The sequence below is a fragment of the Neltuma alba genome, unplaced genomic scaffold (assembly GCF_004799145.2).
Source record: "Neltuma alba isolate B1F8T4 unplaced genomic scaffold, ASM479914v2 tig00003150_pilon, whole genome shotgun sequence".
NCBI lineage: Eukaryota > Viridiplantae > Streptophyta > Magnoliopsida > Fabales > Fabaceae > Neltuma > Neltuma alba.
This window is the reverse complement of record NW_021633161.1, coordinates 1-13,068: the sequence shown is the minus strand read 5'-3', so window position 1 is coordinate 13,068 and position 13,068 is coordinate 1. Positions and strand designations below refer to the sequence as shown.

Sequence of the window (13,068 nt, the reverse complement as noted above, 5' to 3'; positions counted from 1 at the left end):
AGAGAGTTTCAATTTGATTTATTACCTTTAAAAAAATATATTTTTAATCATTTAATTCTAAAATTGTTTACAAAATAGGATGACAATTAAAACTTAAATTTTGAAAAAACATTCACAAATGCTAATATGTTAAATTCACTTTTCAAAAGAATCATGATTACTAAAAAAAAAATCATCATTTAAGCCTAACAACTTTAAGATTAAAAAACCAAATAAATACTTTTAAAGTTAAGGGGCCAAATTCAAACTTTGTAGAAAGTTAAAAGAGCAAATGTATAGTTTAACCTAATTTCTATATATTCCTCAGGCATGGAAGGAATGATACTGCTTAAGCATAAAAACTTGAGTTCCAGTATCATAATCCTAAATATGTAAAAAGATGGTGCAAAAGCTTTACGCAAGGAAGGGTTCAGGACCAGACAAATTTGAATCTAAATTGATAGTGCCAGATTACGCATGATCCTCATCAAAACAGGATTTAGCAGAGTAAAACATTAAATGAGAAGAATTCAAGCTTATAGTGAGTCATTTGATCTTATTTCAGCTTTCTCACATTGTACACCAACATCCTGTTCCGTTTGCTCAATTTCATCCGTATTTTGTTCTGTTTCGTCATAAATTAAAGTGTTATCCTGTTGGAATTCTTCATGAATTACCTCTGGTCTCTGCTCAAGTCCTTCCCCCTCGCTCTCTCTTCCATCCTGATCATCCTCTTCGTGCTCATCCATGTCTTTGTACAATTGATTATTCTCACCTTCATCACCTACTTTAATTCTAACACGTTTTCCTCTGATGTACCGATATTCCCACTTGGGTGGTGGATATTTCTGGATCAACTTTTCATATTTGTCCAGCATACCCAGCTCTTTAAAGACATTCCCAACCATTTTAACAGTTGACATGACAGGTCGGATCCCAAGCTCCTCCATGTCAGCAAATATCTACACAAGATAATAAGTAAATACCCGTCATTACAAGCCTCATTATGTCAGAACTCAGAAGAACATGTAAAAACTAAAAAGACCTCAAGTCATGCATTTTGTTTCATACAACCTAGCAAGTTGGTATTCAAACCATTTGGGAAAAGTATAAAGATCAGTATCCGGATAGTCTGAGGTAGAAGCAAAGGCGTGAGCCAACGGCAGAATAATTACAACCATATGTAATTGTAAACCACGTTCTGTTTATCAAAATCTTGCAAAACAGAAATACTTAATGGCTTCGGATAAATTAAAAGAATTGTCATGTTTTAGGGGAAAGCAGACACTAGAGCTCTAGTAAGGCAGACACACACAGATTATCCTCCCTCCGATCCATAATATGATAAGTCTTCTAAAAGGTATTTTGGTCTATTTTATAAGATGTTTTGATAGTTTGAACGACCATTAAATTTTTTTCTTTTTTATATATGCCCATATTTCATAAAGATAGTGAGAGAATAAATATTAACATGATATTAGAATTTAGTATGGTTAATGAGAGTAATATTGGAAGCCACTTGAATTTTATAACAAATTTAATGCTTTTAATTATTTACATTGGTACGTGTGGATTAGTTAGAAACATCTTATATTATGGAACAAGAGAGAGTATTTATCAAGTATTTGAATACTTATGGACTTGAAGCAAATAAAACCACTTCTAGAATACAGAGTAATAAGCATAAGACAAGTTTAAATGGAATTTTAATGGGAGAGACACCAACAATTAAATCTTAAAACCATGCATACACCGGTCCCATGGAGCAGCCATGACAGGGCAAGATGGAAGCTCTATAACATGGAGAGCTCACTATCATGAGTACATCTAGTATGATGTTGGATGAGGTTGAAACTGCGTTGGTTCCTCTATGTAAGCTATTTGGAGATTGAGGACCCCACAGTGAGTTAGAAAATTCAACTCTCTAGCAACACACGGAGAAATCCCTACCTTTAATGTAGTTGATAAATGGAGCATCTGGGGAAGACATTATCTATTTATTATAGCGATGTCCAGTGGCAATTAGAAATTGTAGAGCAGTAGACTTGAGAACATGTACTATTTCCTACCTATCAATTATTAACTCGATCACATGAACAAGGAAGCTAGTGAAAATGGAAGAGGAAATAGGTTTGGGATCATATGCTTTTGTTAGTTTGTACATGAAGGAATAAAGCCTTGTTTGAGGAAAGAGAGATTATGTAGATTATAGACGGACTGAAAGCAAATGCAGGAGATGAGAGCACTTGAAATGATTGAGTGGAAAGACAACGATAGCATAAACTCACCAGGATAAACCTGCAAGACGATTGCATGGCAAGGCAGGTTGTGGAGGCCTTTCATGGAGAAATCAACGCAGATAGACTATGGGTTTTAGTCACAATGGGGATAAGTGATGCACCATCGGCTGACCTGTGGGGATTACTTGATGGAATAGAACTATGGTGGAAACTGGGAATGAAACAATTAATCATTGAAAGTGATTCCTTGGTGGAGATCAAGGCATTAGATGACAAGGACTTCTCATTATTGAGATATACTCTTCTTTTGGACAGAATCAAGGAAAGGACTGAGAGACTGGCAGCTCACAAATAATTTAGAGAAAGGAACTCACGCAAGGATAGGCTGGTGACAACTAGCATAAAAGATCTGGGGCTTCATCTTATGGCTGCGCCTCCAAAGGAGTCCAGCCTTCGGCTAACTGACTGGGGACAGGTGCATAGTAAGCAACGATGTAGTTTTTATTTGTTTTTCAACACCCCCGGCCCCCCACCAAAATAAAAAAAGAAAAAGAAAATAACAGAAAAAAGCAGAGAAAATAGTGGAAGAGAACTGAGTGACAATACCTCAAACATCTTCTTCTGCTTGCCCCTCTTATAGTAGATGGAAATCATCTTATCAAAGAACCTACGAGGCAAGCTTTCCAAATTCTGCATTAACAATTTTGTCCAAAGTTCTTCAGCTTCATCCAATCTGTCATCCTCTGCTAAGGCGTTAAGTAATGTGAAATAGCTTCCCATTGTCCTTCCTTGACCTTTGCTTAACATCCATTTTGTCACCTACAATGCCATATGTAATTTTGTTGAAAACAAACACCTCAAAGGATGCCCACAGATTCAAAATAGGAGATAGGACCCAAAGAAGCATGATAAGAACATGAAACAAAAACAGCAATCTGACCCAAGAAAACAATTGCATTATAAGGATGCAATTGAATAGATCAATCAAGTTCAAATTGACATAACATGAATAGGTTCAGAAAACATCAAAGAAAATGGAATTTCAGAAGAAAAACCTCTCAGTTTGAGATATCTAAAATATACCCACTAGATCTATACATACCATTTTGAATTAGAATCACAAAAATACAAAAATATTTTAAGAAAAAGGAAATTTTCCTGTTTTATAAAAATACCTGTATTACCCGCTTCCATTCTTGTTGTTCTTCAAGAGTTTTTAGTGCCTTCTTTACTGTAATGAGAGGGAACTCCAATTCCCAAGCAACAAAGGAATCAAGAGCACCATAAACTTCCTCTTTGACATTCGACAGTTCCTTAATCTACAGAAGAACCTTAAGAGACGTCACCTTTCCAGAAATGCAAAACATCAGATAAGCTCTATGATTCCAAGTTAAGAGACCTTTAACTTTTTTGCACATAACCAATTTGCAGCCATCACATCTATCCCATGCTCAAAGTAAGTGGACTTGAACAGAGGAAAACAATGAAGAACTTACATTCTGAACAAGCTTGGCAGCCTTGGAAATTGTCCCAATTTTCCTTTTGGTTTTCCACACTCGAGGATATCTTGGTCTTGGACCTTTTGCAGCACATACCTGATTAATAAAAGAAAAATTAACCGATATTAAAGGTCAGGCATTGTTTCATTGCACATAGAATACTTACAGTTTCAATAAATATTTCACTCAGAAAAATTTTGGATACGATCCTCGTATATAAACAGAAAAAGAAAAAATTATACTGCCTTCAGTTTCTAATATAAAAACTAGTTTGACATGCAATTTAGTTTTAAATATAAAATCCCTATTAGTCTTAATTCTTAAATATAAGACCCCTATCAACTATATCTTTCATATTTATTCAATTTTTCAAAGTAATCATTGTAGTAGTTGCACATGTTAAAAGTTCCATCAAACGATAGTTTTAGCTAATACCAAGGACATTCTCAGAAAGATAACATTTATTTATTAAAAATAACTAATCTAGCAAATTTTCTTAATCTCCTCATATTAAGGACCAGAGCAGAGGTAATATGAACTAAAGGAAGATTCAGTATTCAGAAAAATGTGAGAAAACAACGTTAAATTCATTTAGTCGTAGATGTCAGGATCTTACCACTGAGATTCGCGTACTTGTCGGAATTTTAACAGCTTCAAATGTTTTAATAATAAAAAGAGGCGAGTCTGTCAGTGCAAGCATCCTGAGAAGCCCTAAAACAGAAAAAGAAAACATAATCAGCATATAAGCAGTAGACAAGGCTTTTACATAGTCAAGAATTAAGAATTAATTTTACCATTAAAAAAGATTTCCCTTGCTTTAACACCCTATTACCAAGTTCTTATTTTGTATAGTTGCATAGGCTTTACACTCGTATGAATAGCTTCCGTGAAAGGTGATTTCAGTTTTCTTGCAAAGATCACTATCATATAATAAAAACCAGATTGAACAAATCAATCTCACCGAATTTCGGGAGAAGAAAAAGCCCTAGGGCGCGAACCTTGTTCAATACTTGCCGGAGAACAACCAAGCAGGGCAGACCACAGTAGACGGCTTCCGGCGGCAAGTTCAACCAAGGGTAGAATGCTTGTTCGTCGACTTCTGCTTCTTCTACCAGACAAGATTTAGATTCTCGTTGTATGCTCCCCAGCTACTATTCCGAGAAGAGAATGAGATTAGAGGCTCACACCCAAACGTCACAATTTTGAGCTCACCCACGGCCACAGTTCTTAGAGGACGGAAACAAAAATTTCGAACACAAATCCCTCTCTCAGACTCTCAGTCACACCATCATGAAGTCGAAGAGAACAACAGAACATGCAGATGCGAACGCAGAAAACTTGCCAGCTTGCGGTGCTCAGAGACTGCAGAGTACATTGAGAGCGAATGAAGATGAAATATCGTAAAAATCTGATTGCAGGGGCAGTTTCGGAAGAGCAATGGAGAGACTGACAGAAGCGGAAGAAATAATAACGAAAGAAGTGATTTTTGTTCCCAAAATTATCTCTTATTTTGATCCGTCCGATATTGAACCCTTGAAACAGTATTTTGCTTTTAAATTTATAAAATCAAAACTAAAAATTAATTCAATCCGCTTTATCTAATTTTTAATTTTTTTTACCATCAATTTAATTTTTAATCAATCTCATTTATTGTGTAGTTTTTATAACTTTTTCAATTATATACATTAGTTATTTTATTCATAATTTGGTATCTGATTTATCCTAGGTAATAACATATAAAAGTTGTCACTCGAAAAAAAAATAACATATAAAAGTTGGGGTTTTTACTTTTTATTTTTTGAATAGAAACTGAATATCATTACTAGTAACAACCAGTACGTACAAAGTTACTCCTCTTGATCAAGATCTACTACATGGAACATAGGTGGAGATTGATCAAAGGTACAAAAATTTTCATCTAATCTGTGAGAAGCTTTCTCTAATTGATCCACTAGAGTAAGGTTCTCCATAAATCTATGCTTAACTAGGACTTCACAATCTAGATTAAGAATGAATTTAGTATTCTGCATAATGTTTCGATAGGGGTGGTCAGCATTGCATCCCCTAAGGCACAAATTAATTGCCTCAATACAATCGAAATGCACTACAATATTCCTAAACCCTCTATTCCAACAAATTGCAAACCATTAATAATCCCAATGAGTTCCGCAATTTCTGAGGGAACAGAGGTTAGTTTACAGCTAAAGCCAACAATCCATCTTCCTTCCTTATCCTTTAAAACTCCACCATAACCGCTCTTGCCATCTGTAAGCACTAACCCGTCCACTTCCAAGTTGATGTGATCTCTTGGAGCATGGCCTTTGTCATTTTGCTGCATAGTATGGTTAGAATAAAATTTACAATGCTCAATAAAGTCTATATCCAACAAGCCTTGTAAAGAGAATCAAGGGCATCTGTTGGAACACTTGTTACATTTGTATCAAAGACTTTATTACATCTTGAAACCTAAGTATCCCAACAAACATAACCAAACAATGTTATCCATTGAACTTTCTTCGTGCTTGGTGCTCCTGCTTCATTTTTAAGGTTCCATTGAATCCAATCAATACCATGTAAAGAGAAGAAAGATGACTAAAATTTTGGAGAACCACAGATTTCCATCAATTGACGGCATTCATGCAGTCTCTAATTGTGTGCATCTCTGTTTCCTTATTCTCACAGCCAAAAGTGCAAGCTGCAGACTCTTCAAGGCCCCTTCACTTCCTAAGTTCCATCGTGTGGATTCGTCCATGAGCAAACAGCCACATGAAAGACTTGATTTTCTCAGGAACTCTCCACCTCCAAAGGTTCTTCCAAATGCTATCTTGTTCCGTTTGGTTACCTACAAAAAGAAAATGATACGCTGATTTAACAAAAAAGAAACCATAAGTGGATGGTTTCCAAGTGTATTTATCCTCTCCTCTCTCCTCACAAGGTGTGGGTGCACACATGATTTGCTCAACAATTGTATTGGTAACCAAACATGAAGTTTATCATAGCTCCAATTGCCGAAAGGGTCAACAAAGTCAATAACTCTCTCATTACAATCAATCAGACCTTCTCTTCCCGGGATAAGATCAATAAGAGGCACATTTATCTCTAACCAATTCTCAAACTAGAATGCAATATTGCAGCCATTTCCAATCTTCTTGCCTACTCCTTTCTTGAAAGAATCCCACTCCCACATATCACAGATTTGTTTCCAAGCATGAGAAGAATTCTGTCTCCTATTAATCTCAAGCTTGTCAAGATTCTCACATTTATATTTGGCTCTCAAGACTTTCACCCATAAGGCTTCTTTATCTATCAAGAGTTTCCAATATAGTTTCAGGATAAAAGCCTCATTTTGTTTCCTGAGGTTGTTGGTACTTAGTCCTCCTTCTCTCTTGTCTCTAGTAACCTTCTCCCACGATATGAGATCTAACTTCTTCTCCTTCTCACTGTCTCCCCAAAGGAACTTCCTACTTTTTTTTTTTCTCAATTTCCTTTAAGATCCCCTTTGGAAGTAGCATGGTTTGCATATGGTAGGCAAGTAAACTCGTGAGAACTGCTTTGATTAGAGTGGCCCTTCCTGCCCTGTTAAGATATGATCTTTTCCATCCTGATAACTTCTTTTGAGTTTTCTCAAGAATAGAGGCAAAGGTTGTGTAGGCAGCCCTTCGGTGAATGAGAGGTATCCCCAAATATTTGCCCAAATCACCTGTAAGGCCAACATCCATTCTTTGGCTAAGTTCATGGGCTCTGGAGAAATGAACATTCCTAGAAAAGCAAATTTTTGTCTTGGAGCTGTTCATTCTCTATCATGAAGCCTCACAAAAGATATTAATACATTTGAGTATTTACTCCACTTGCATTGTAGAAGCTTCTCCAAAAGGCACCAAATCATCCGCAAAGAACAAGTGAGAAATGGGAGGACCTCTAGAATTTAGGTAGACGGGTTGCCACCTTCTCTCAGCAATTGACTCTGTAATGAGGTGATTAAGTCTTTCCATGCAAAGAATGAAGATATATGGGGAGATAGGTGATGTCTTGCTAGAGACCGTTTACGACTTGTCAGTCATTATAGTTAATGGCCCACTGCTAACTTCATATGGGCCTACAGGGTCACACACAAAATAGCCCAACATGAGCTATGATGTCCAGATTCATTGAATCTAAGATATGTCCAGATTCAATGAATAATATAGGGTGGACGTATATATATATATATAAATTCGTGTATATATATATATTATATAAATATAAGAGATATTAATTGTTAGATTTAATTTATAAGGATAAATTAGATCTATATAAATTAATTCGGTCATATCTTTATTTTGAATAAAATAAATAGGTGAATTAAATCTGTGAGACGGATTTAATATAAACCATATTTATTTAATTGTTCTCTTATCTGATTAGGCAATATTTGATATTGTATTAATTTTGGAATTAATTTAGGATTAATTTTGAAATTAAATATCATTCATAATACCTATAGGATCCTATATATTTGATATTAGGAGCTAAGGTTTTGTGTGTGAGAGTGAAAACACTAGCAGATGAGAGACAGCCAAAACCAGAGAAGGGAGGATGGATTCTTCAAAAATAAACCCTAGAAGGACAAGAGGGGCTAGCACGTCGTTCGTGGTTGAAAGGCTGTTCGTGTGGATACCGGTAGAGGAAGTCGATCTGAGTTGTCGACTTCGAACGAAAAAGGAGGCGAGCAGAGGCATCCTGAACGGCAGAATCCCCGAGCCACCAAGAAATCGAACATCGAAGGTAATACTTCTTACTACTTGACTTAAACACAATCGGTAGATCCGGGCAAGGGATTGAAATTTTAAATTTTTTTTCCGTTGCTCGTCTTTCAATTCCCTTCAATAGGGTCACCCTGTTGATTGCCCCTTATGGCTCTAAATTTCTCGGTTTGCTCACCATTCCAAAGGATCAGGGATGAAGAGGTAGAGATACATGCCATGATAACATTACATATCTTCTCTTCAAGCCCCATCTCTTTAAGAGTGTCTACGATGAAACTCCACTCCAATTTGTCACAAGCTTTTTCCAAATCTACTTTAACAGCTAACCATCCTTTTTCCCCTTTCTTGATTTTCATAGAGTGAATAATTTCCTGGGCTGTGATAATACTATCACTACTTTGTCTTGCTACAATGAAACTACACTGTTGGTGCCCAACCACCTTGGGAAGGATGTTCTTGAGTCTGTGAGTAATCACTTTTGTCACAATCTGTAGCTTACATTGCAAAGTGATATGGGCCGGAACTCCTTTATGTTGCAAGGCTTCTTTACTTTAGGAATAAGGACTAGGTTTGTATCATTGAGAGCTGTAATCTTCATTGGGTCTTCAAAAATGTCTTTTACCATCTAACATACAGATTCACCTACTATATTCCAGTACTCTTGAAAGAAAAATGCCTGTATACCATCGGGTCTTGGTGCCTTGAACCCCTAGATCAAAAGCCGTTGTTTTGATTTCTTCCTCATTGGCCATAGCAGATAATGCCCTGATGTCCCCCTCATTCAGATTAGGAAAACTCTGAGTTGTCAAAGTACTAAGATTAGATTATTCACTGGTAAATAAGTTTCTATGGTACTCAATCGCCATCCCCTTCAATTCTGTCTGATCAAAGCTCCAATCACCATTTTCATTCTAAAGCCCATCAATTCTATTTCTTCGTCTCTTGACAATGGTAGAATCATGAAAGTAATTACTGTTTCTATCTCCCCATTTCAACCAGTTGCATCTAGATTTCTAGTACCATAGCAATTCTTCTTGGGCCGGAATTTTATTATATTCTTGCCAAAGTTCCTTCTCAGTTTGCATAAGGTACTGATTATCTCTTCTTTGCTTAGATCTTTTAACCCCTCAATTCTCTTTATTAATCTTCTTTTTTTCTCCAGAATATTCCCAATCCTTCTTTTGTTCCATTCTGCAGCTAACCTTGTGAAATCATGTATTATTCTGTCCCACGAATCTTGCTCCCAACTCTTTCTAACTACATCAATGAAGTCTAGTTCCAGTAACCAACTTGCCTGGCATCGAAAGGGTGATATGGAAGGCTTTATCTCATTACCCGTAACAGATTGGATAAAAAGAGGCCTGTGATCATAACTAAACTTACTGAGGTGGTACACCTTGGTAAAAGGAAAAGAATTATTTCAATGAGTATTTGAGAAAGCCCAATCAAGTTTTTCTTTCATTAAATTTCATTCCTAGGTAAATCTTTCTCCAATACTCTCAATCTCCAAGAGTTCTATGTCCGTAATACACTCAATGAAATGCTTCATATAGTGAGATCCCCCAACTTTATCGTTGATAGCAAATATAACGTCTCTATTAGTTATAGCAAACGTCTGTTATTTAATTTTTTTTGTGGGCCCTACTTATTCCAGGTGTCATCTGCACTGGAGTCCCATGCTCTTTCTCCTTTAATCCTCTCTTCCGCTCTCTTTCTTTTTCCTCTCCTCTCTCCCAACTCTAGAACCAGCTCGGTTCCTCCTCCTCTTCCCAACCTTCACTAACTGAACTTGTCCTCAACAAGGTCACACCTTGCCCATTGCCATCTCCATGCCTCGACGTGGCCAAGGTATGGCCGAATTCATGGTTGTCCATGTCGAACCCCTCAACAAAGAATACCCCATTATGATGATGTGTTAGAAGTCTCAAGTAGTGTTGGAGACAATCGGGAAGCCATTCTCTCCTCTCTCCTAGTGACAAGGTCTTCTCGTCCAGTAGGAGGAAAGTTAAAGGAACCAGCGACTCTATTAAAAGGCGAGCATATCGACAGAAAAAGGAGGAGAGAAAGAGAGAGGGAGAGAAGAGAGAGGAGAGGGAGAGAAGAAAGAGCATGGGACTCCACTATAGGGGATGACATCTGGAATGAGTGCAGCCCACGAAAAAATAAAGTAACCGACGTTTGCTATAACTAACGGAGATAGTATTTTTGTCCTATTTTAAAGTGTTCATGTGCTCCTTTTCATAATGATAATGGGTATATTTGCCCCTTCACCCTAAAAACAAAGCAACTAAATATTAACAACATCAATATAATTATTATCTTCATCTTCATCACAATTATCAAGATCAACAATACTTGATTATTCTTCATTAGAGGCGAGCTTTTCTTCAGTGATAAAAATATCAAAGTTTTGTTTTCATCACTTTTATCTAAAGTAAAACTATGTAATAGTTACGAGTACAAATGAAAGCCTAACCGTTTGTTAGAATAAGAGAAATTCTATACTTTGTTAAGACATGTGAATTGATGGTAAAGGAAGATTCATTAGTTACTGTAGTGATTGAAATACTAAGAATATTAACTATCATCCTTGAAAAAATTGAAAATTGATTTTAATTGTCCTCCCCCCAATTCAAGACATCTAATTAATTGTTTTCAATTTTATGAATTAAGTATTGGTTATTTTAAATATTTTTCTAAATCAAACTTATCCATAAAAGACTAATTCATGATTGTATAAATATCTTGATAAAAAAAATAATCAAGCTTGGCCCTAACAGGCTAGCCATTTTATTTTTGAGCCATAAAGGGCTAACCCTTTTAAATCCAATTTTCTTTTGAACCTCCTAAAATACAAGCCCGGCCTTTTACTTAAAAGGACTTAAATAGGTTGGCTCGATGGGTTCAGCCTATTTTGATGGCTCTATTGCATCTACTGTCCTCAACTAATTTGTGATGCAATTTAACTCTTAATGTTTAAGACTTTGCTTAAAGTGGCGATTGTAACCTTTAGAAGCAATTTTTTAGTTATAATTTACAGAATGCAAAATAAGTATAAGTAAGTATGCAATGTGAGTTTTTATGTTGGATTAGACGAAAGTACTTATAAACATTAAAGATAAACAAATACAAACAAGTTCTAATAACGCAACTAGTAAACTATTTTTCAGAAAATTATGAAAGTGGAATTTTTTTAACTTCATTAACACGGTAATAACTCTTGTAATGATATTAACAACTTTAATAATACTATTAATTAAGAATTAGAGGTAGTATACTAGTATCAAAATAGTCATTATTATAACAGAAAATTTTCAATTGTTTTTGAAGGCTTTTTGAATAAATAGAGAGAACTGGGGTTCTTTTTCTTTTTTTTTTTAATGAAAAGGAAAAAATCACACATTTATAATAAAAAAAACATTAAGAAACTAACATGGCATGCTCCTGTATCTCTCCCTCCGCAGACAATTAAGTTGCCACGGCATCATGCTTTTTCAATTAAAGGGCAAACAGATGACCTGAGATTATAAGTGGATCAAACTTGCAACTTTTCCCTAATAATATGAAATCATGCAACATGGCTGCAAGACTAGTAATGAAATCATGCTAGAAAACCCATAATTATCAGCTAAGTGGTTAAGGTTAATTCAGCAAATACTGCTATTATATGTTATTTTAATTATTTCAAGGATTTGCAATTATTTATGAAAAGTGGAGTTAAATATTAAGCATAATATATAAAACCTGCGTGACATAGATACATACCACACACCACACACATATATATATATCAATACTCTTCCCAACAACCTTAAAAGTTTATTTTATGCCTGTCAGTGTGATGCAAAAGCTTTTCAATAATTCAAGTGCTAGTGTCATAAATAACATTGATATTTTGGCATATAAATGGACTCCCTAGTCAGCATCATGCAGATTTCAAATCAAAGCTCAAATTCAATTTGTGCATATTACATAAACGGACAAACAACAACAACAACCGAACTAAGGGTACTTCAATTAATATAAAAAAGTTTGTGTCTAAACATTGGCATATAGTATGTACATGCCAATGAAAGTCCAATAAACAAAGGTTTTAAAGATGTTAATTGACGTTATTGGTGATGTTAATTGACGTTATTGGTGATGTCAGATTCCTCCAAAGTCTCACTTGAAACAACCTTCTCAATGGGTTCATCAATCTCCTAACCATCCACAAGAAAAACAAAACACTTGAAAAATTGTTGATGCAAAATGAACCACTTTGGTATTTACAGAAATAAGACACTTGCTTATTTCACGTATCGTACAGAACATATGCAGGTAAAGTTCAGGTTCTTCATTATAGTGAAAATTATTGTTCCATTGAGTTTAAAAGTTTCAAACCGAACCGATGACATAAAAGAAAACTCTGTTTAGCAATCTAATACACTAATGCATAAGCAATGAGAGATGCATCCCAAACAGTTGAAAAAAAGTTAGTAACCAGACTAGTAACCAGACATTAAGAAAAAGAACAAAATCATGTTAAGTCAAAAATTTTAACAATGCTAACCGAAAAAAGACAAAAAAATTAAGTACACATGACTTGAACAGGACATCAACAAT

General features: G+C 35.5%; 2 protein-coding genes across 6 annotated transcripts; both read right to left on the bottom strand.

Moving 5' to 3' along the window:
* Positions 1–392: 392 nt before the first annotated feature.
* On the bottom strand, positions 393–5,094 carry LOC114740428 (pentatricopeptide repeat-containing protein At4g21190). 5 transcript variants are annotated; one of them, XM_028928575.1, is made up of 7 exons: positions 4,733–5,094; positions 4,335–4,429; positions 3,716–3,814; positions 3,395–3,538; positions 2,826–3,038; positions 909–941; positions 393–878 (listed from the first exon to the last, which is right to left on the bottom strand). In XM_028928575.1, the coding sequence occupies exons 2-7, from the start codon at positions 4,416–4,418 to the stop codon at positions 516–518; spliced, it is 936 nt and encodes a 311-aa protein (XP_028784408.1). In that variant the 5' UTR covers positions 4,419–4,429; positions 4,733–5,094; the 3' UTR covers positions 393–515. The 5 variants fall into 5 exon arrangements, with proteins under 5 accessions (XP_028784408.1, XP_028784404.1, XP_028784403.1 ...); XM_028928571.1 differs by having other exon boundaries at positions 393–941; positions 4,717–5,091; XM_028928570.1 differs by having other exon boundaries at positions 393–941; positions 4,733–5,091.
* Positions 5,095–8,570: 3,476 nt separating this feature from the next.
* LOC114740430 (uncharacterized) lies at positions 8,571–10,337 on the bottom strand. Its single transcript, XM_028928577.1, has 3 exons — positions 10,210–10,337; positions 9,148–9,276; positions 8,571–9,012 (listed from the first exon to the last, which is right to left on the bottom strand). The coding sequence occupies exons 1-3, from the start codon at positions 10,335–10,337 to the stop codon at positions 8,571–8,573; spliced, it is 699 nt and encodes a 232-aa protein (XP_028784410.1).
* Positions 10,338–13,068: the final 2,731 nt, after the last annotated feature.

Bases quoted from the DNA above. Each gene is read 5' to 3' on its own strand.
- LOC114740430 (XM_028928577.1), bottom strand. From the start codon at position 10,337: ATGGACAACCATGAATTCGGCCATACCTTGGCCACGTCGAGGCATGGA. The intron at 9,277-10,209 runs GTTCTAGAGTTG...ATCTAATCTTAG, and splicing joins GAGGAGGAGGAACCGAGCTG to TACTTTGACAACTCAGAGTT. The intron at 9,013-9,147 runs GTATACAGGCAT...TTATTCCTAAAG, and splicing joins CAAGGCACCAAGACCCGATG to TAAAGAAGCCTTGCAACATA.
- LOC114740428 (XM_028928571.1), bottom strand. From the start codon at position 4,418: ATGCTTGCACTGACAGACTCGCCTCTTTTTATTATTAAAACATTTGAA. The intron at 3,539-3,715 runs GTAAGTTCTTCA...GTTCTTCTGTAG, and splicing joins CTGCCAAGCTTGTTCAGAAT to ATTAAGGAACTGTCGAATGT. The intron at 3,039-3,394 runs GTATTTTTATAA...ATGGCATTGTAG, and splicing joins AATGGAAGCGGGTAATACAG to GTGACAAAATGGATGTTAAG.